Source organism: Salmo salar, chromosome 09, assembly GCF_965601325.2.
Source record: "Salmo salar chromosome 09, fSalSal1, whole genome shotgun sequence".
Taxonomy (NCBI): domain Eukaryota; kingdom Metazoa; phylum Chordata; class Actinopteri; order Salmoniformes; family Salmonidae; genus Salmo; species Salmo salar.
In genome coordinates, this window is record NC_138299.1 from 24,623,847 (window position 1) to 24,639,348 (window position 15,502).

The 15,502-nt window shown below is 41.5% G+C and overlaps 1 protein-coding gene across 3 annotated transcripts; it reads right to left on the reverse strand.

Annotated features, from left to right (window-relative positions):
* Positions 1-6,222: 6,222 nt before the first annotated feature.
* On the reverse strand, positions 6,223-15,222 carry LOC106610990 (uncharacterized). Of its 3 annotated transcripts, none has more exons than XM_014210766.3 (9): positions 15,043-15,222; positions 12,368-12,574; positions 11,865-12,003; positions 11,680-11,768; positions 11,340-11,403; positions 10,938-11,026; positions 8,013-8,125; positions 7,747-7,903; positions 6,223-7,328 (listed from the first exon to the last, which is right to left on the reverse strand). In XM_014210766.3, exons 1-9 carry the CDS (start codon positions 15,098-15,100, stop codon positions 7,171-7,173), a joined length of 1,074 nt encoding a protein of 357 aa, XP_014066241.3. In that variant the 5' UTR covers positions 15,101-15,222; the 3' UTR covers positions 6,223-7,170. The 3 variants fall into 3 exon arrangements, with proteins under 3 accessions (XP_014066241.3, XP_014066242.3, XP_014066243.3); XM_014210767.3 differs by lacking the exon at positions 15,043-15,222 and adding an exon at positions 12,801-12,886; XM_014210768.3 differs by lacking the exon at positions 15,043-15,222 and adding an exon at positions 12,859-12,883.
* Positions 15,223-15,502: the final 280 nt, after the last annotated feature.

Here is a 15,502-nt window from a genome sequence, read left to right on the forward strand (position 1 = left end):
CCAGAATTTTGTGGTCATTTTTTCCAAAAGCTCGGTCGGTGTTTCGTTACAAAACACATGCTCCCTTAAACGCTTCTTTCTTGCAGGCAACTTCTTCCAGTTTTTTCTTGTATCCAGCCTGTTGTGAACCAGCAGTGTCAATTCAAAGACAGAGGAGACACTGGGATAAGGTAATTTCCACAACCTTTATGGTTTCAGAAACTAAGGAAAACATTGAATGAGAGACTGTACATTACCTTGCGTCTAATCCATAGGCCACAGTGCAGCCGCATGAACCTCTTCACCACTGATTTCACAGACTTCCTCTTTCCCTTCTTCAGGCTGATGTACGTGAGGTTTCTGCTTGGCTGCTGGACCAGGCTGGGAATGAGAGGTGCAACCCCGCAATAACCAAGCCCCACCCAAATGAGTAAAAATACATTTAATAAAACCTTTCCAGTTTCATGCCATTCAAACATAAAGCCAGTTGATATGCCTGCCAACAATCTTATGAATTGATTTTGATCAATCTTTCAAATTAACAATTGAAACAAAAGCTTGGAAAACATGAATAGTAAAAAAAAAAGCTAATTGCACTTAGTGAATTGAATTTGCACAATATAACTTGGTAGGGTGAATCTGATCAAGCTAATCAGTACTATGTGATTGCAGCCCCCACCGTAACAGGATGACCTGTTGGGGTGTCTGGATGGCTTTAGCAGACAGACAAGCCCATGCAGGGGTAGAAAGCACAGAACTCTGCATGGTTTGATGATGGATTATGGTGGAGAAGCGACATATCTGCTGCCCCCTGGCAAACAGTCAATGACCTCTGCAAGCCTATGAATACAAGAGATGGAAATTCCTAAAATTAGGGAAGCCATTTAGCTACTTTTTCACAACTGATAACAGTAGCATATACAGCTAACTGCCAAACTAAAGGAAACACCAACAAAGTATCTTAATAGGGTATTGGGCCACCACAAGACAGAACAGCTCCAATGCACCTTGGCATAGATTCTACAAGTGTCTGAAACGCTACTGAAGGGATGTGTTTACATTCTTCCAAAATAAATTCCATCATTTGGAGCTCTGTAGATGGTGGTGGAAAACGCCGTCTCCGGCGCCGCTCCAGAATCTCCCATAAGTGTGAACTGGGTTGCGATCTGGTAACTGAGACAGCCATGGCATATGGTTTATATAATTTTCATTCTCATCAAACCATTCAGTGACCACTCTCGGCCTGTAGCTGGGGGCATTATCATCCTATGGGGGCATAGCCATGGTGGCCCAAATCAAATGTTATTTGTCACATGCGCCGAATACAACAGGTGTAGACCTTACAGTGAAACCCTTACTTACAAGCCCTTAACCAACAATGCAGTTTTAAGAAAAGACCTAAAAAAAAAAGTATTTTAAATAATTAAAGAGCAGCAGTAAAATAACAATTGCGAGTCTATATACAGGAGGTACCGGTGTCCCTCGACACCGAGGGACACCTAATTGAGGTAATATGTACAGTCGTGGCCAAAAGTTTTGAGAATGACACAAATATTAATTTCCAAAGTTTGCTGCTTCAGTGTCTTCAGATATTTTTGTCAGATGTTACTATGGAATACTGAAGTATAATTACAGGCTGTCCCTGGCATGCTGTCAATTAACTTCTGGGCCACATCCTGACTGATGGCAGCCCATTCTTGCATAATCAATGCTTGGAGTTTGTCAGAATTTGTGGGTTTTTGTTTGTCCACCCGCCTCTTGAGGATTGACCTGTGAAGCCCTTTTGTGCAAAGCAATGATGACGGCACGTGTTTCCTTGCATGGTTGACAGAGGAAGAACAATGATTCCAAGCACCACCCTCCTTTTGAAGCTTCCAGTCTGTTATTCGAACTCAATCAGCATGACAGAGTGATCTCCAGCCTTGTCCTCGTCAATACTCACACCTGTGTTAACGAGAGAATCACTGACATGATGTCAGCTGGTCCTTTTGTGGCAGGGCTGAAATGCAGTGGAAATGTTTTTTGTGGATTCAGTTCATTTGCATGGCAAAGAGGGACTTCGCAATTAATTGCAATTCATCTGATCACTCTTCATAACATTCTGGAGTATATGCAAATTGCCATCATACAACTGAGGCAGCAGACTAATATGTGTCATTCTCAAAACTTTTGGCCACGACTATATATGTAGAGTTATTAAAGCGACTATGCATAGATAACGGAGAGTAGCAGCAGCGTAGAAGGGGGGGGGGGGGGGGGGGGGGGCAATGCAAATAGTTTGGGTAGCCATTTGATTAGATGTTCAGGAGTCTTATGGCTTGGGGGTAGAAGTTGTTTAGAAGCCTCTTGGTCCTAGACTTGGCGCTCCGGTACCGCTTGCTGTGCGGTACCAGAGAGAACATTCTATGACTAGGGTGGCTGGAGTCTTTGACAATTTTTAGGGCCTTTCTTTGACACCACCTGATATAGAGGTCCTGATGGCAGGAAACTTGGCCCCGGTGATGTACTGGGCCGTAAGCACTACCCTCTGTAGTGCCTTGCAGTTGCCATACCAGGCCGTGATGCAACCCGTCAGGATGCTCTTGATGGTGCAGCTGTAGAACCTTTTGAGGACCCATGCCAAATCTTTTCAGTCTCCTGAGGGGGAAAAGGTTTTGTCGTGCCCTCTTCACTACTGTATTGGTGTGCTTGGACCATGTTAGTTTGTTGGTGATGTGGACGCCAAGGAACTTGAAGTTCTTAACCTGCTCCACTACAGCCCTGTCGTGATGTGATGATAATTGCTTAATAAACTCAGGAAACCACACCTTTGTGAAAGCACCTAGTTTCAATATACTTTGTATCCCTCATTTATTCAAGTTTTTCCATTATTTTGGCACTAACTTGTATATTCATTAGCATTACACTACACGTTAGCAACACATTGACCATAGAAATAGCTAGCAAGCTAGCATGAGTATGGATTGTCTGATTAATCAGGCTGTAATACACAATTAATTGGTATATAGGCTTACACCCTGAAACATCTGTGTGCAAAATCATGTAAATGTTCCTTACAAACCAGAATGTTGAATAAAAATACATTTAAACTTACTCGTACCGGTTGTCAAGGCGGTTTTAGCCCAAAGGTCAGCAGATGGCGATATTGAGTTGTTTAATTTTACTATCCAAACGCGTTGTATGCAGCTGGCAATACATTTGTATCCCTCATGGACCCGTTTGTACCTACAAAAAAATATCCTTTCAGGCTGCATAGGTTTCGATTTCCTCCTTAACGTTATTTAATGGCTAAAAGGCAACAAAAACATTTGGAAAATGTGTACTTTGGCAGGTTAGGAGAATTATGTTAAGTTTAGGAAAAGGGTTAACTAAAATGCTAAATTTGTCCCCGACAACTCGGACATATCTAGCTACAACCAGGTCTGCCCTGAGAACAGTCTTGGTTTCCCATAATGCGCTGTTGTAAAAGAAACAGAACCCCTGGTCTGATCTTTTCAACCGGATTGTCTGAACATGATAGGTAACATCCGGGATTAGCATTTAGCCACTAGCGTGGTGGTGGAAAAATGGTGTTTCATAAGGAAAGCACGCATATTTCCCCAGTTTTTCCCCCGCCTTCTTGCCATTTAAAAATGTTAAGTATGATATTGAAGCCTATGCAGCCTGAATGGAGAATGTTTTAGGTACCTATTGGTCCACAAGGGATAAGAATGTATTGCGTTTGGACGGTAAAATGAAACGACTCAACATCGCCATCAGCCGGCCTTTGGGCTAGTGCGGTTTGTACTTTTTGCTGCTCTAAATTTTAGACAAAATATCCACAGGAAAGTATTGTTTACTTTTGAAAGCCAATAGGTATATGTGACTCGTTTCAGGAAACTAGGCATGTCGGGCGTCACTACTTCACAGGAGACATTTGAATGTAAACAATTATTTTAGCAAAATGCATTTTTGGGCAGAAATGCCTTCTCGAAAATGTGAACTTCCACGTGGCTTAATAACAAACTTGTATGCCATCTGTAAATGCATTTAAAAAAAATGTTTAGCCTACAATGGTGCCGTACTGGATGGTCACCGTTTTGCAAGCTCCGACCCAGCTGTTCGTGATTATTTTGTTATTTATTTTTACTCTATTTTCATTAAATGTATCCGCTATTATTTCTTACAACCGACAAGAACTCTTGAACAACAGATCGGCAGTTACTTACCCCAATTCTGCCTTCGACTCATCTGCCCTGGACTCTAATTCCAACCTAAAATTCAGGCTACCCAAAAGGAAACGCCGGCGTTAGAGGCAAGAGAGGGGGGATCCTGGTGAGATTAAGGCAAAGGGAAAAAAACAGTCACTTGATAATAAAATAGATCCCCTCCGATCGCGGATTTGCTACCGACGGGACTCTCGGAACTGAAATATTCTTTGCTTTTCAGAAACATGGCTCTCAGACAAGATACCCCCCCACAGCTATCCAACTCGATTGATTCGCCATTCACCTGGGGGACAGGACAGGACAGTGGGGCAAATTGAGGGGGGGAGAGTTTCCCTCTTCATCAACTCTAACTGGTGTGCTTATTCCAGCACGTTAGAAGTGTCGACCCACTGTTCACCCATCTTGGAATACCTGATGGTCAAATGATGACCTTTCCACTTCCCGAGGGAGTTGTAGGCTGTTATTGTTACTGCTGTATAAATTCCACCTCAGGACAATTAAAATACAAGCTGGCGCTTAACGAACTGTACACAGCTTTAAACAAGCAGGAAACCCCTTTTAAGAATGTATTTACATTTACATTTTAGTCATTTAGCAGACGCTCTTATCCAGAGCGACTTACAGTAGTGAATGCATACATTTCATTTATATTTTTGTATTTTTTTTTGTACTGGCCCCCCGTGGGAATCGAACCCACAACCCTGGAGTTGAAAACACCATGGTATACCAACTGACCCCCAGGGAAGCCTGTATTGGCAGACTACATCCAAAAAGGTGTATAAAAACTGAGATACAATCCACACTTTGTTTTTTTAGGGGGGGGGGGTGATTAAAATCCGAATATCAAATAAAAAAAAAACTCATTTTTACATTGGTGCCTAACCGAACCATACCTACCAGCTCTCTAAATCGGGTAAACAATACTTAGCTGTGAATATTTTGTCTCAAATTTCAAGCAGCCGGTAGCAAAAATTATTTTTACTCAACATTCTGTATTGTATACTCACTGTAAAACTACCGATTAATCAGACTAGAGTATGTATGGGCTGGCATTTGATAACCTTAGAATGTGGTAATCATAGCCACGAAAGTCGCCTTGTTAGCAAGAGACTAGCTATTATGATTGTAAAACAGAGCAATAGAGTTTACAGAAAACATTGAATTGATCACAGGTAGCTAATATCTGAATAATGTGGCAAAGCATTTACATACCAGAGACGTTCCTTGCCATGGTGGCCCCCATCTTTTTTTGTCATGCAATCAGTGTTGCCAACTAATTTTCAGGGTAAGTTGCTAGAGGTCAGGTTGATTTGTTGCTAAATTACGTTGTGATGTCATTGCGTGATAACGTAAAACTGCGTCATTACGTAGAATATTCAATAACGTAACTCAAATTGACTGGCCATCTCGGCAAAAAATATGATTTGACATTTGTTCAGGTACAGACTACCACTGTTTTCTGTACGATTTTGATTGAGACATGTTTTGATTGAGACACATTCGTGACCAACTATATTCATTGGGTTTGGCTCGTCGAACCCATACTACTGCTGCTGTCAGCCAGCCAACAATGATTTGCAATTTACGGAAATTGCTGCTTGCCTTCTGCTGCCTGTGCACGAGCTGAGCGCCTGCTGCTGACGTCACTCACAGTGCACTTTTGCAGCCAGGCCCGTGTGTTGTGACTGAGTGTGTGACAGAGAAAATCGTTTAGAGGAAAAATGCGTGCATTTTAGCGTTTGAGTCACTTTTCAAAAGTTGCTAAAAATTCCAAATACATTTTTAAAAGTAGCTAAATTTGTTGCTAGGTGCTGTTTGAAAAATAAAGTTGCTAAATCTAGCAACAAAATTGCTAAATTGGCATCACCGCATGCAATGAACTACTACGGTGTACCACATTAGGACAATCAGTACGCGATCCTGTAAAAAGTTAGTTTTCTTGTTCGCACACCTCATGAAACATACTTAAATAACTTCAGTCTGCATCTTGTTATTTTATAGGCTAGTAATTATACAACAGAATGTCACTTGAAACTAGTGCAAAGTTCTGCTTTATTCCAGTATATACCCTGGAGTGGAGTCAGTGTTTTTCTTTAAAACATACAAATATAATTTTCTTTTAAAGAACAGGTCAAAAACATTGCTAATGCTGAATATAGATTTGCATTTCAAACATAAAGATAATACATAGTACCTCACATCAATATTATTAATCTGTATAACCAGGAAAGATTATTTCTGTGAAAGAGGGGAACATTTACTTAAAACAATCTTTAAAGCATAACTTTCGATCTACCATAAATGAATGCAGTAACATTTACAAACAAAAACAAGTGCTTTTCATATAACAAAGTCCTTATAAGAGGCTCAACAAGCAGTTTTCAAACCTCCTCAACCATTCTGTGTGCCTCTTTAAACCATTGACCTAATGAACCTAAAGAGGAATTCAATTGCTGACATTTTCTCTTCTTTTTAACAAATGTAATAGGGTCAGCCTTCACTAAAGCACAAAATACTGAAGAAAAACACTTCTGCTTGTCAAGAATGACAGCAGCAGGTAGCCTAGTGGTTAGAGCGTTGGACTAGTAACCGAAAGGTTGCAAGATCGAATCCCCGAGCTGACAAGGTAAAAATCTGTCGTTCTGCCCCTAGGAACAGTAGGCAGTTAACCCTAGGAACAGTAGGCAGTTAACCTACTGTTCCTAGGCAGTCATTGAAAATAAGAATTTGTTCTTAACTGACTTGCCTAGTTAAATAAATAAAAAATTACATCTAGGAGATGTACCGCATGAAAGAGCTAGTGAGTTATCAAAAGTACTCAAATGGACATTTGGTAAACCATGGCTAGGATTTGGTGTGAGTCTGCTTTCTCTTATGGTCCATTAGTCCAAAGCTGAGGTACATAGAATTCAGTTGATTTTGCTCTGAAAGCCAGACATTTTACCCCAATAATTGGAGGCATCAGATGGGGCTGGGGACATGCTCACCAACCAGCGTATACTGGCTCGGCATCACATGGGATCCCGTAGTATCGACCTTGCGGCCGCTCTTTGCGTAACAGAGGTTGTCGTGCAAGGGAAAGCTCTCCGTCTGTGTCTCGTCTTCGACGCAACACCAGCAGGATGATGAAGAGTAGGGCCACTGGACCAGAGGAAATAAAGAAAACAGACTGTATGCAACAAGACTACAACGTTCACTTACTACTACTCTATTACTTCAGCATGATTTCTATTACACTTTGTTTTTGCTACAAGATGTTGCCTCCTGATCAAATGACCTCTAAACAAGATAATTCAATCATATATTTGGATATTTGTACTTAGTAGTGCCCAGAAAATGCATACAATTTGTGCAATTAGAAGAAATAAACAAGGTTCATGTCAGTGAACAACTTTTCTCAAAGGGTCACAAAAAAAGAAGTAAATATGGGAAGCCAATTATTTTGCTCACTTCATTATGACAGCTTGACAAGGGTTTTCAACATCTAAGTGGTAGCCTAAAGTTCAAACCACTTTCCTTCCACTACACCAATATTTTCAACATGTTTCTTCAGACATACCTCCTCCTCCTATGACAAGTAAAGCAATGGTGACGGGGGCCAGCTCACACTCCTCCCCTGCCTTGCGAAAGAAGGTCTCCATGCAGTAACCTGGAGCAGTGCTGCCTTCAGGACAGAAGGCATCACCGGGGCACAGGATGGGGTTCACATCTGGACTCTGTGGAACAGATGATGTGAGCCTTGGTCATTCAAGTTGGTCAGGAAATCCCTTAATGATACTTTCAGTTTTGGAGGTGTTTACTGGGAGTCAGGGATGTGGTACTGACTGGGCAGTAGTGGTTTTCAGGGCAGAGGTTACAGGTCTCCTGGCCCCAGCGGATCTGGAAGAAGCCGCTGCTGCATATTTGACACATACTCTGACGGGGACCCTTGTGCATACCTGTCCAAAACCAAACATCTCATCAATACATCCTAAATCAGATTACTCCACTAAAATGTCATCCATTTAAAACTGACTGAATCTCTGCTATTACGGTGTACTACCTTGAATTATACTGAACAAAAATATGAACGCAACATGTAAAGTGTTGGTCCCATGTTTCATGAGCTGAAATAAAAGATCCCAGAAATGTTCCATACGCACAAAAAGCTTCTCTCAAATGTTGTGCACAAATTACTCCTTTGTCAAAATAAATCCATCCACCTGACAGGTGTGGCATATCAAGAAGCTGATTAAACAGCATGATCATTACATACACTACCGTTCAAAAGTTTGGGGTCACTTAGAAATGTCCTTGTTTTTGAAAGAAATGCACATTTTTTGTCCATTAAAAAAAAACATCAAATTGATCAGAAATACAGTGTAGACATTGTTAATGTTGTAAATGACTTGTTGCTGGAAACTGCTGTTTTTTTAAAATGGAATATCTACAGAGGCCCATTATCAGCAACCACCACTCCTGTGTTCCAATGGCACATTGTGTTAGCTAATCCAAGTTTAGCATTTTAAAAGGATAATTGATCCTTAGAAAACCCTTTTGCAATTATGTTAGCACAGCTGAAAACTGTTGTACTGATTAAAGAGGCAATAAAACTGGTCTTCTTTAGACTAGTTGAGTATCTGCAGCATCAGCATTTGATTACAGGCTCAAAATGGCAAGAAACAAAGACCTTTCTTCTGCAACTCGTCAGTATTCCTTTTCTGAGAAATGAAGGCTATTCCATGTGAGAAATTGCCAAGAAACTGAAGATCTCGTACAACGCTGTGTACTACTGCCTTCACAGAACAGTGCAAACTGGCACTAACCAGAATAGAAAGAGTGGGAAGCCCCGGTGCACAACTGAGCAAGAGGACAAGTACATTAGAGTGTCTAGTTTGAGAAACAGACGCCTCACAAGTCTTCAACTGGCAGCTTCATTAAATGGTACCCACAAAACACCAATCTCAACGTCAACAGTGAAGAGGCGACTCCGGGATGCTGGCCTTGAGACTGGTTTAATCGAACCCACAAAATGCTGATGCTCCAGCTACTCAACTAGTCTAAAGAATACCAGTTTTATTGCTTCTTTCATCAGAACACCAGTTTTCAGCTGTGCTAACATAATTGCAAAAGGGTTTTCTAATGATCAATTATCCTTTTAAAGTTATAAACTTGGATTAGCTAACACAACGTGCCATTGGAACACATGAGTGATGGTTGCTGATAATGGGCCTCTGTACGCCTATGTAGATATTCAGGTTTTTTTTATTGTAAAAAAAAAAAGCAGTTTCCAGCTACAATAGTCATTTACAACATTAACAATGTCTACACTATTTCTGATTAATTTGATGTTATTTAAATTGACAAAAAAGTTGCTTTTCTTTCAAAAACAAGGACATTTGTAAGTGACCCTAAACTTTTGAACGGTAGTGTAGGTGCACCTTGTGCTGGGGACAATAAAAGGCCACTAAAAATGTGCCACAGATGTCTCAAGTTGAGGGAGTGTTTAATTGACATGCTGAATGCAGGAATGTCCACCAGAGCTGTTGCCAGAGAATTTAATGTTAATTTTACTACCATAAGCCACCTCCAACATTGTTTTAGAGAATTGGCAGTACATCAAAGCGGCCTCACAACCACGTGTAACCACAATTTGGTCGTACAACCACAGACCACGCCAGCCCAGGACATCCACACATGGCTTCTCCACCTGTAAGATCGTCTGAGACCAGCCAGCCGGACAGCTGATGAAACTGTGGGTTTGCACAACCGAAGAATTTCTGCACAAATTGTCAGAACCGTCTCAGGGAAGCTCATCTGTGTGCTCGCCGTCTTCACCAGGGTCTTGAACTGACTGCAGTTCGGCATCATACCCGGCTTCAGTGGGAAAATGCTAACATTCGATGGCAACTGGCGTGCTGGAGAAGTGTGCTCTTCATGGATGAATCGTAGTTTCAACTGTACTGGGCAGATGGCAGACAGCGTGTATGGCGTCTTTTGGGCGACAGTTTGCTGATGTCAACGTTGTGTGCTCCATGGTGGCGGTGGGGTTATGGTATGGGTAGGCATAAGCTACGGACAACGAACACAATTGCATTTCATCGAGAGCAATTTGAATGACGAGATCCTGATGCCCATTGTCGTGCCATTCATCTGCCGCAGTCACCTCGTGTTTCAGCATGATAATGCACAGCCCCATGTCGGAAGGATCTGTACACAATTCCTGGAAGCTGAAAATGTCCCAGTTCTTCAATGGCCTGCATACTCACCAGACATGTCACCCATTGAGCACGTTTGGGATGCTCTGGATCGATGTGTACGACAGCGTGTTCCAGTTCCTGCCAATATCCAGAAACTTCGCACAGCCATTGAAGAGGAGTGGGACAACATTCCACAGGCCACAATATACAGCCTGATCAACTCTATGCCAAGGAGATGTGTCACGCTGCATGAGGCAAATGGTGGTCACACCAGATACTGACTGGTTTTCTGGTCCAGGCACCTACTTTATAATGTATCTTGTTGCATTTATATTTTTGTTCAGTGTAGATGCCTTCATTTTGTGTGTTTATAGATTTAATCAATGCAGTGCCAGATAACCCATCTGTGAATAGAGCTACTTCATATACAGTCATAGTTGAATATTTACTTTATATTACATTGAATGGAACATTCTCAGAAAAATATTAAATCATTTAAAAAAAAATGTTTAACACACTGTATGCATTATAAATAGCACAATTGATATTGTTGGCTGGCACTGGCAGTTACCTGGACGACAAGGTGTGCACTCCTTGGCAGCAGGCTGCAGAGACTCTGTACCAGCAGGACAGATCTGACACAGAGCACAACTGGAGGAGCTGTGGGAGGGACGTCCACAAGGGTGCAATGAATAGGGAAGAACTTATTTACAAAATACTGTTTAATACTGCTGGCTATCACCACCCCATGTCTGATGACTGAACTATGAAATTATTTCTTCAATGCCTACTACTAACCCAATTGTGTGTGTGTGTCCTGTTTTGGGAAGTAATATCAGTTGCATGAGATGAGAGCATGTGATCCATGTTAGATCTGCAGACAAGCCACAGGGCCAGTTGTGTGGATCCCGCTGCAGTGCAAACCACACTAGTTAAGAAAACACAAATCTAAGGTGACAAAAGGGCCACTTACTTGCAGAACGTTCCCTGTTGACATGGACTGCACGATGTGGCATTTTGTTGTGATGTATAGAAACCTGAAAATAACACATTCCATTTAAAAAAACATACATCCAATTCAATTTTTGTAACGAGTTGGATTACTTGAATGCGCATGACTAAAGCCCAGCTCTTATACAGTAGAGCTGATTGTTTTCGTCAGTTGTTACAACATTTCTATTCACTCCTTTTTCTCTGCATATAGGCATGGATGAACAAACAAACACAGTATAATATAATAACAGTAATAGTAACAAGTAAGTCATTATTGTGATGATTATACAACAAGAACAGAAAAATATTGATATAAATACCTGGAGAACAGCTTCGGCAGGAGTCGGAGCCTGTGTTGTTGCTGTAGGAGCCTGGGGAGCAGGACTGACACATACGGCTGCCGGTGAAACTGCAAGGTGAGATGGAGAACAGGAAGAGGGTCAATGCAACAGTGGTATACAGAATGTTTGTGAATCAACTATGCCCTCAGTTGACAGAGACGTACTTGGTGTAAAAACCCTGGCTGCAGGGCTGACATCGCTGTTGTCCAGCCAGAGGCTGAAAGAACCCTCCGGAACATGGGAGGCAAGCCCCAGCGAACAGACACAGCCCTGGCTCATGGCAGCAGGAACACAGCAGGGTGTCTGGGGAGACATCAGAAGGCTGTTATTGAATAGGTGGTGCTGTTTACAACACTTTCCACCTTCATTTTACATTTGAACCAAATAAGTTTTCACTTTCAGTTAGTCTGTAGAGGTCAGACAAATTTCAGGAGTCAAATAATACAGCAAAAAGCGACATATACCAACAACAACTCCTGTGTCCACTGTCCACAAAAAATAGATGTTACATGGGTAAAAACGACATTACAGTGATGAGTAATTATTTGGGTTACTGACAATGCTCTTAACCGCTAGGCTAGCTGCTGCCCCTTTACTCCCTTCACTGAAACTAAGCATCTTACTGCCAGGCCAGGGTAAGTAAGGCTAGCAGGACATCTAGACTCACCGTTGTCAGAGTAGGACCCTGGGACACAGGTCTCACAGGTGGAGGTGTTGAGGGCAGAGCAGCCTGGGGATGTGGTGCTGAGGAGCATGGGTGTGGTCAAAGTCACATTCTCACTGACTCTGGTGGTCACCGTCACATTCTCAATGAATGTGGTGTTCATCACAGCAGGAGCCATCGTGGGAGCCGTCGTCTGGCTCACCACCACACCTGTTATAACCAGATTTTTAGAGCAAATAGTTATAGAAACAGAAAAACATGTATATTCCCAGCCTCTAAGTAGTAATGTGGTTGATAGACAAAGGTATAGCCTGGAAATAGAGCAGATCATGACATGGGAAGCTGGATTTTCTGGAAACATAATGGGTCAATGACTAATTAGTATGGTTCAGAAGAAAAATGGTAATTGGTATTTGATAGCTTTGAAAGGACTGACGACAGAGATGAGAAGAAGGTACAGAGCGTTGAACATTTTATGCAGAACAGACAGGTACCAAGACAGGAACAGCGTCAGCACACAGGTAACAACGACATACAAACGGAGCTGGGGAACTGACAATTATAGGGGAGGTAATAAACAGGTGATTGAGTCCAGGTGAGTCCAATAATCGCTGATGCACGTGACGGGGGAAAGGCAGGTGTGTGTACTGATGGTGGCAAGAGTTAGTAATGCTGGGGAGCCTGGCGCGAGCGGGAGCAGGCTTAACACATTTCAGGAGGTCGTGTGACACCTACAGTGCCATGAAAAAGTATTTGTCCGCTTTCTGATTTCCTCTATGACAATGGGACCCATGTCATCCAAAAGTTGAATCAAGTTTGCCAAAAAGCACCTGGAAGATCATCAAGACTCTTGGAAGAATGTTCTATGGACAGAGATATCAAAAGTATAACCTTTTGGGTGACATGGGTCCCATTATGCCTGGCAAAAACCAAACACTGCTTTCCACATTAAGAACCTCATACCAACAGTTAAGCCTGATGGTTTGGGGATGCTTTGCTGCGTCAGGACCTGGATGACTTGCCTTATTAGAAGGAACCATGAATTCTGCGCTGTATCAGAGAATTCTACAGAAGAATGTCAGGCCATCCGTCTGTGAGCTGAAGCTAAAGCGCAGTTGGGTAATGCAGCAAGACAATGACCCAAAACACACAATCAAGTCTACATGAAAATGGCTAAAAAGCAACACATTTGAAGTTTTGGAATGGCCTAGTCAAAATCCAGACCTAATCCCAATTGAGATGTTGTGCCAGGGCTTGAAACAAGCAAATCATGCTTGAAAACCCACAAATGTTGCTGAGTTACAGCAGTTCTGCATGGAAGAGTGGGCCAAAATTCCTCCATAGCGACGTGCGAGACTGATCAACAACTACAGGAAGTGTTTGGTTGGAGTCATGGCAGCTAAAGGTGGCACAACCAGTTATTGAGTGTAAAGGGGCAATTAGTTTTTCACAAATGAGCATTGGGTGTTGCATAACTTTGTTTATGAAATAAGTATGTCATTGTTATTTGTTCACTCAGGTTCCCTTTATCTTTTATTAGGTTTTGGTTGACGATCCGATAACATTCAGTATAAAAAAAATATGCAAAATTAGAGAAAATTAGAAAGGGGGCAAAAACTTTTTCACGGCACTGTAACCTTCCCCTCACTGTAATTAGATTATCTTTCAGTAGGCATCCACAGATTAACCCTTACTGTTTGAGGGAAATTCTCCAAATCCCTTTTGTTGTTTTTGTGGTCTTATAAATTGTAAAGCACATGTTTTTTAAAGACTTGTTTCTAATCAAATAATGGCACAAAGTTCCAACATGAAAGATTGTAGATGTCTACTTCCTCATTCCTTTGATATCTTACAATGATGCTGTCATTCTGAATCACACCCAACTGATCTATTTCACAATGTGGTAGCCAATGTTTCACAAGTATTTCAAAGTAAGTCTTCTTTAGGATATGTAGCTATTTGTGGACAGGTCAGACACTATGATATCTTGTCTCATTATCACATGCCGTTAACACAAGATATCATGGTGTCTGACCTGTCAGTGAGTTGGGGAAACAGAAGCGAGAGCAGCAGCAAACAGAGACCTTATTGTCGCAGTAATCACATTAGCCATGAGCTGAGCTGCTTTGCTGAGAGAAAGACACCCTCTTCAAGAATTGCAATTATTCAAAACCAGGTCATATGATTTCCCCTGGTTTAAACTCCAAAATGCTCCGAGTTGGCCAGGGCCTTGTGTGTGTACTGTACATCATATTCTATTGCCAGAGCATTGTTCGGGACTGCTTGGGTAAATGTGTTAACTGTGGGCTTGATTAATAAAATATAAAAATGTCTTCACGTGACAAGTGGAATGTGAAACTTTTATAGCTACATTTATGCAACAATGTTGCAAAGCAGTGTGTAATTTTGCATTGTCATTTATGAACGTTTTGAATCATATTCAATTAAAGTTTCACGTTTTGTAAAATATGTCAAATCAAATCAGAATTGTGATATGGTGTGGCTGTCTTGACAAAGTTTACAAACAAAAAGGTATCTACAGTGCCATTGGCACAAATGGGTACCTCAAATAATCCCATGTAGACAAATTGCCATCAGTCATATCTAGATATCTAAAAACAGAGTGCTGCCAGCTAAAGCTAACGTTAATGTTGATTAGCTAAAACAACAAACCTTACCTAACAGACAGGCGGCAGCAATCGTAGACAAAACTCCCCAGCATTCCATACTCCACATATTATCGACACAAAAAAGTTAACTTCATCCCTGACAGTTTAGGGTTATTTCTTTTAGTGAAGTCCAGAGTCGCTGGTTGCTTGTCGTCCTCATCAATGTCATATGACAAGACACAAATCATGTGATTTTACTTACGAGTTTTCGGTAACAACTGAATGCGCAACCGCAGAACACTTACCAGAAAATCAAGCTGGCCTTGATGTCTCCAGACGAAATCAATGAACACACACGCACAATACTTTAATGAAATAATATTTTCCTAGGGGCAAACATTAGTGGAACTGTACTTCCTGAATTCGACTTTTCCCCACCCCATTCTCTTCAATGTGTGTTGCAAATCTCCTTATACTATACAGGGGCCCCATTTATTTTATTTAACTAGGCAAGTCAGTTAAGAGCAAA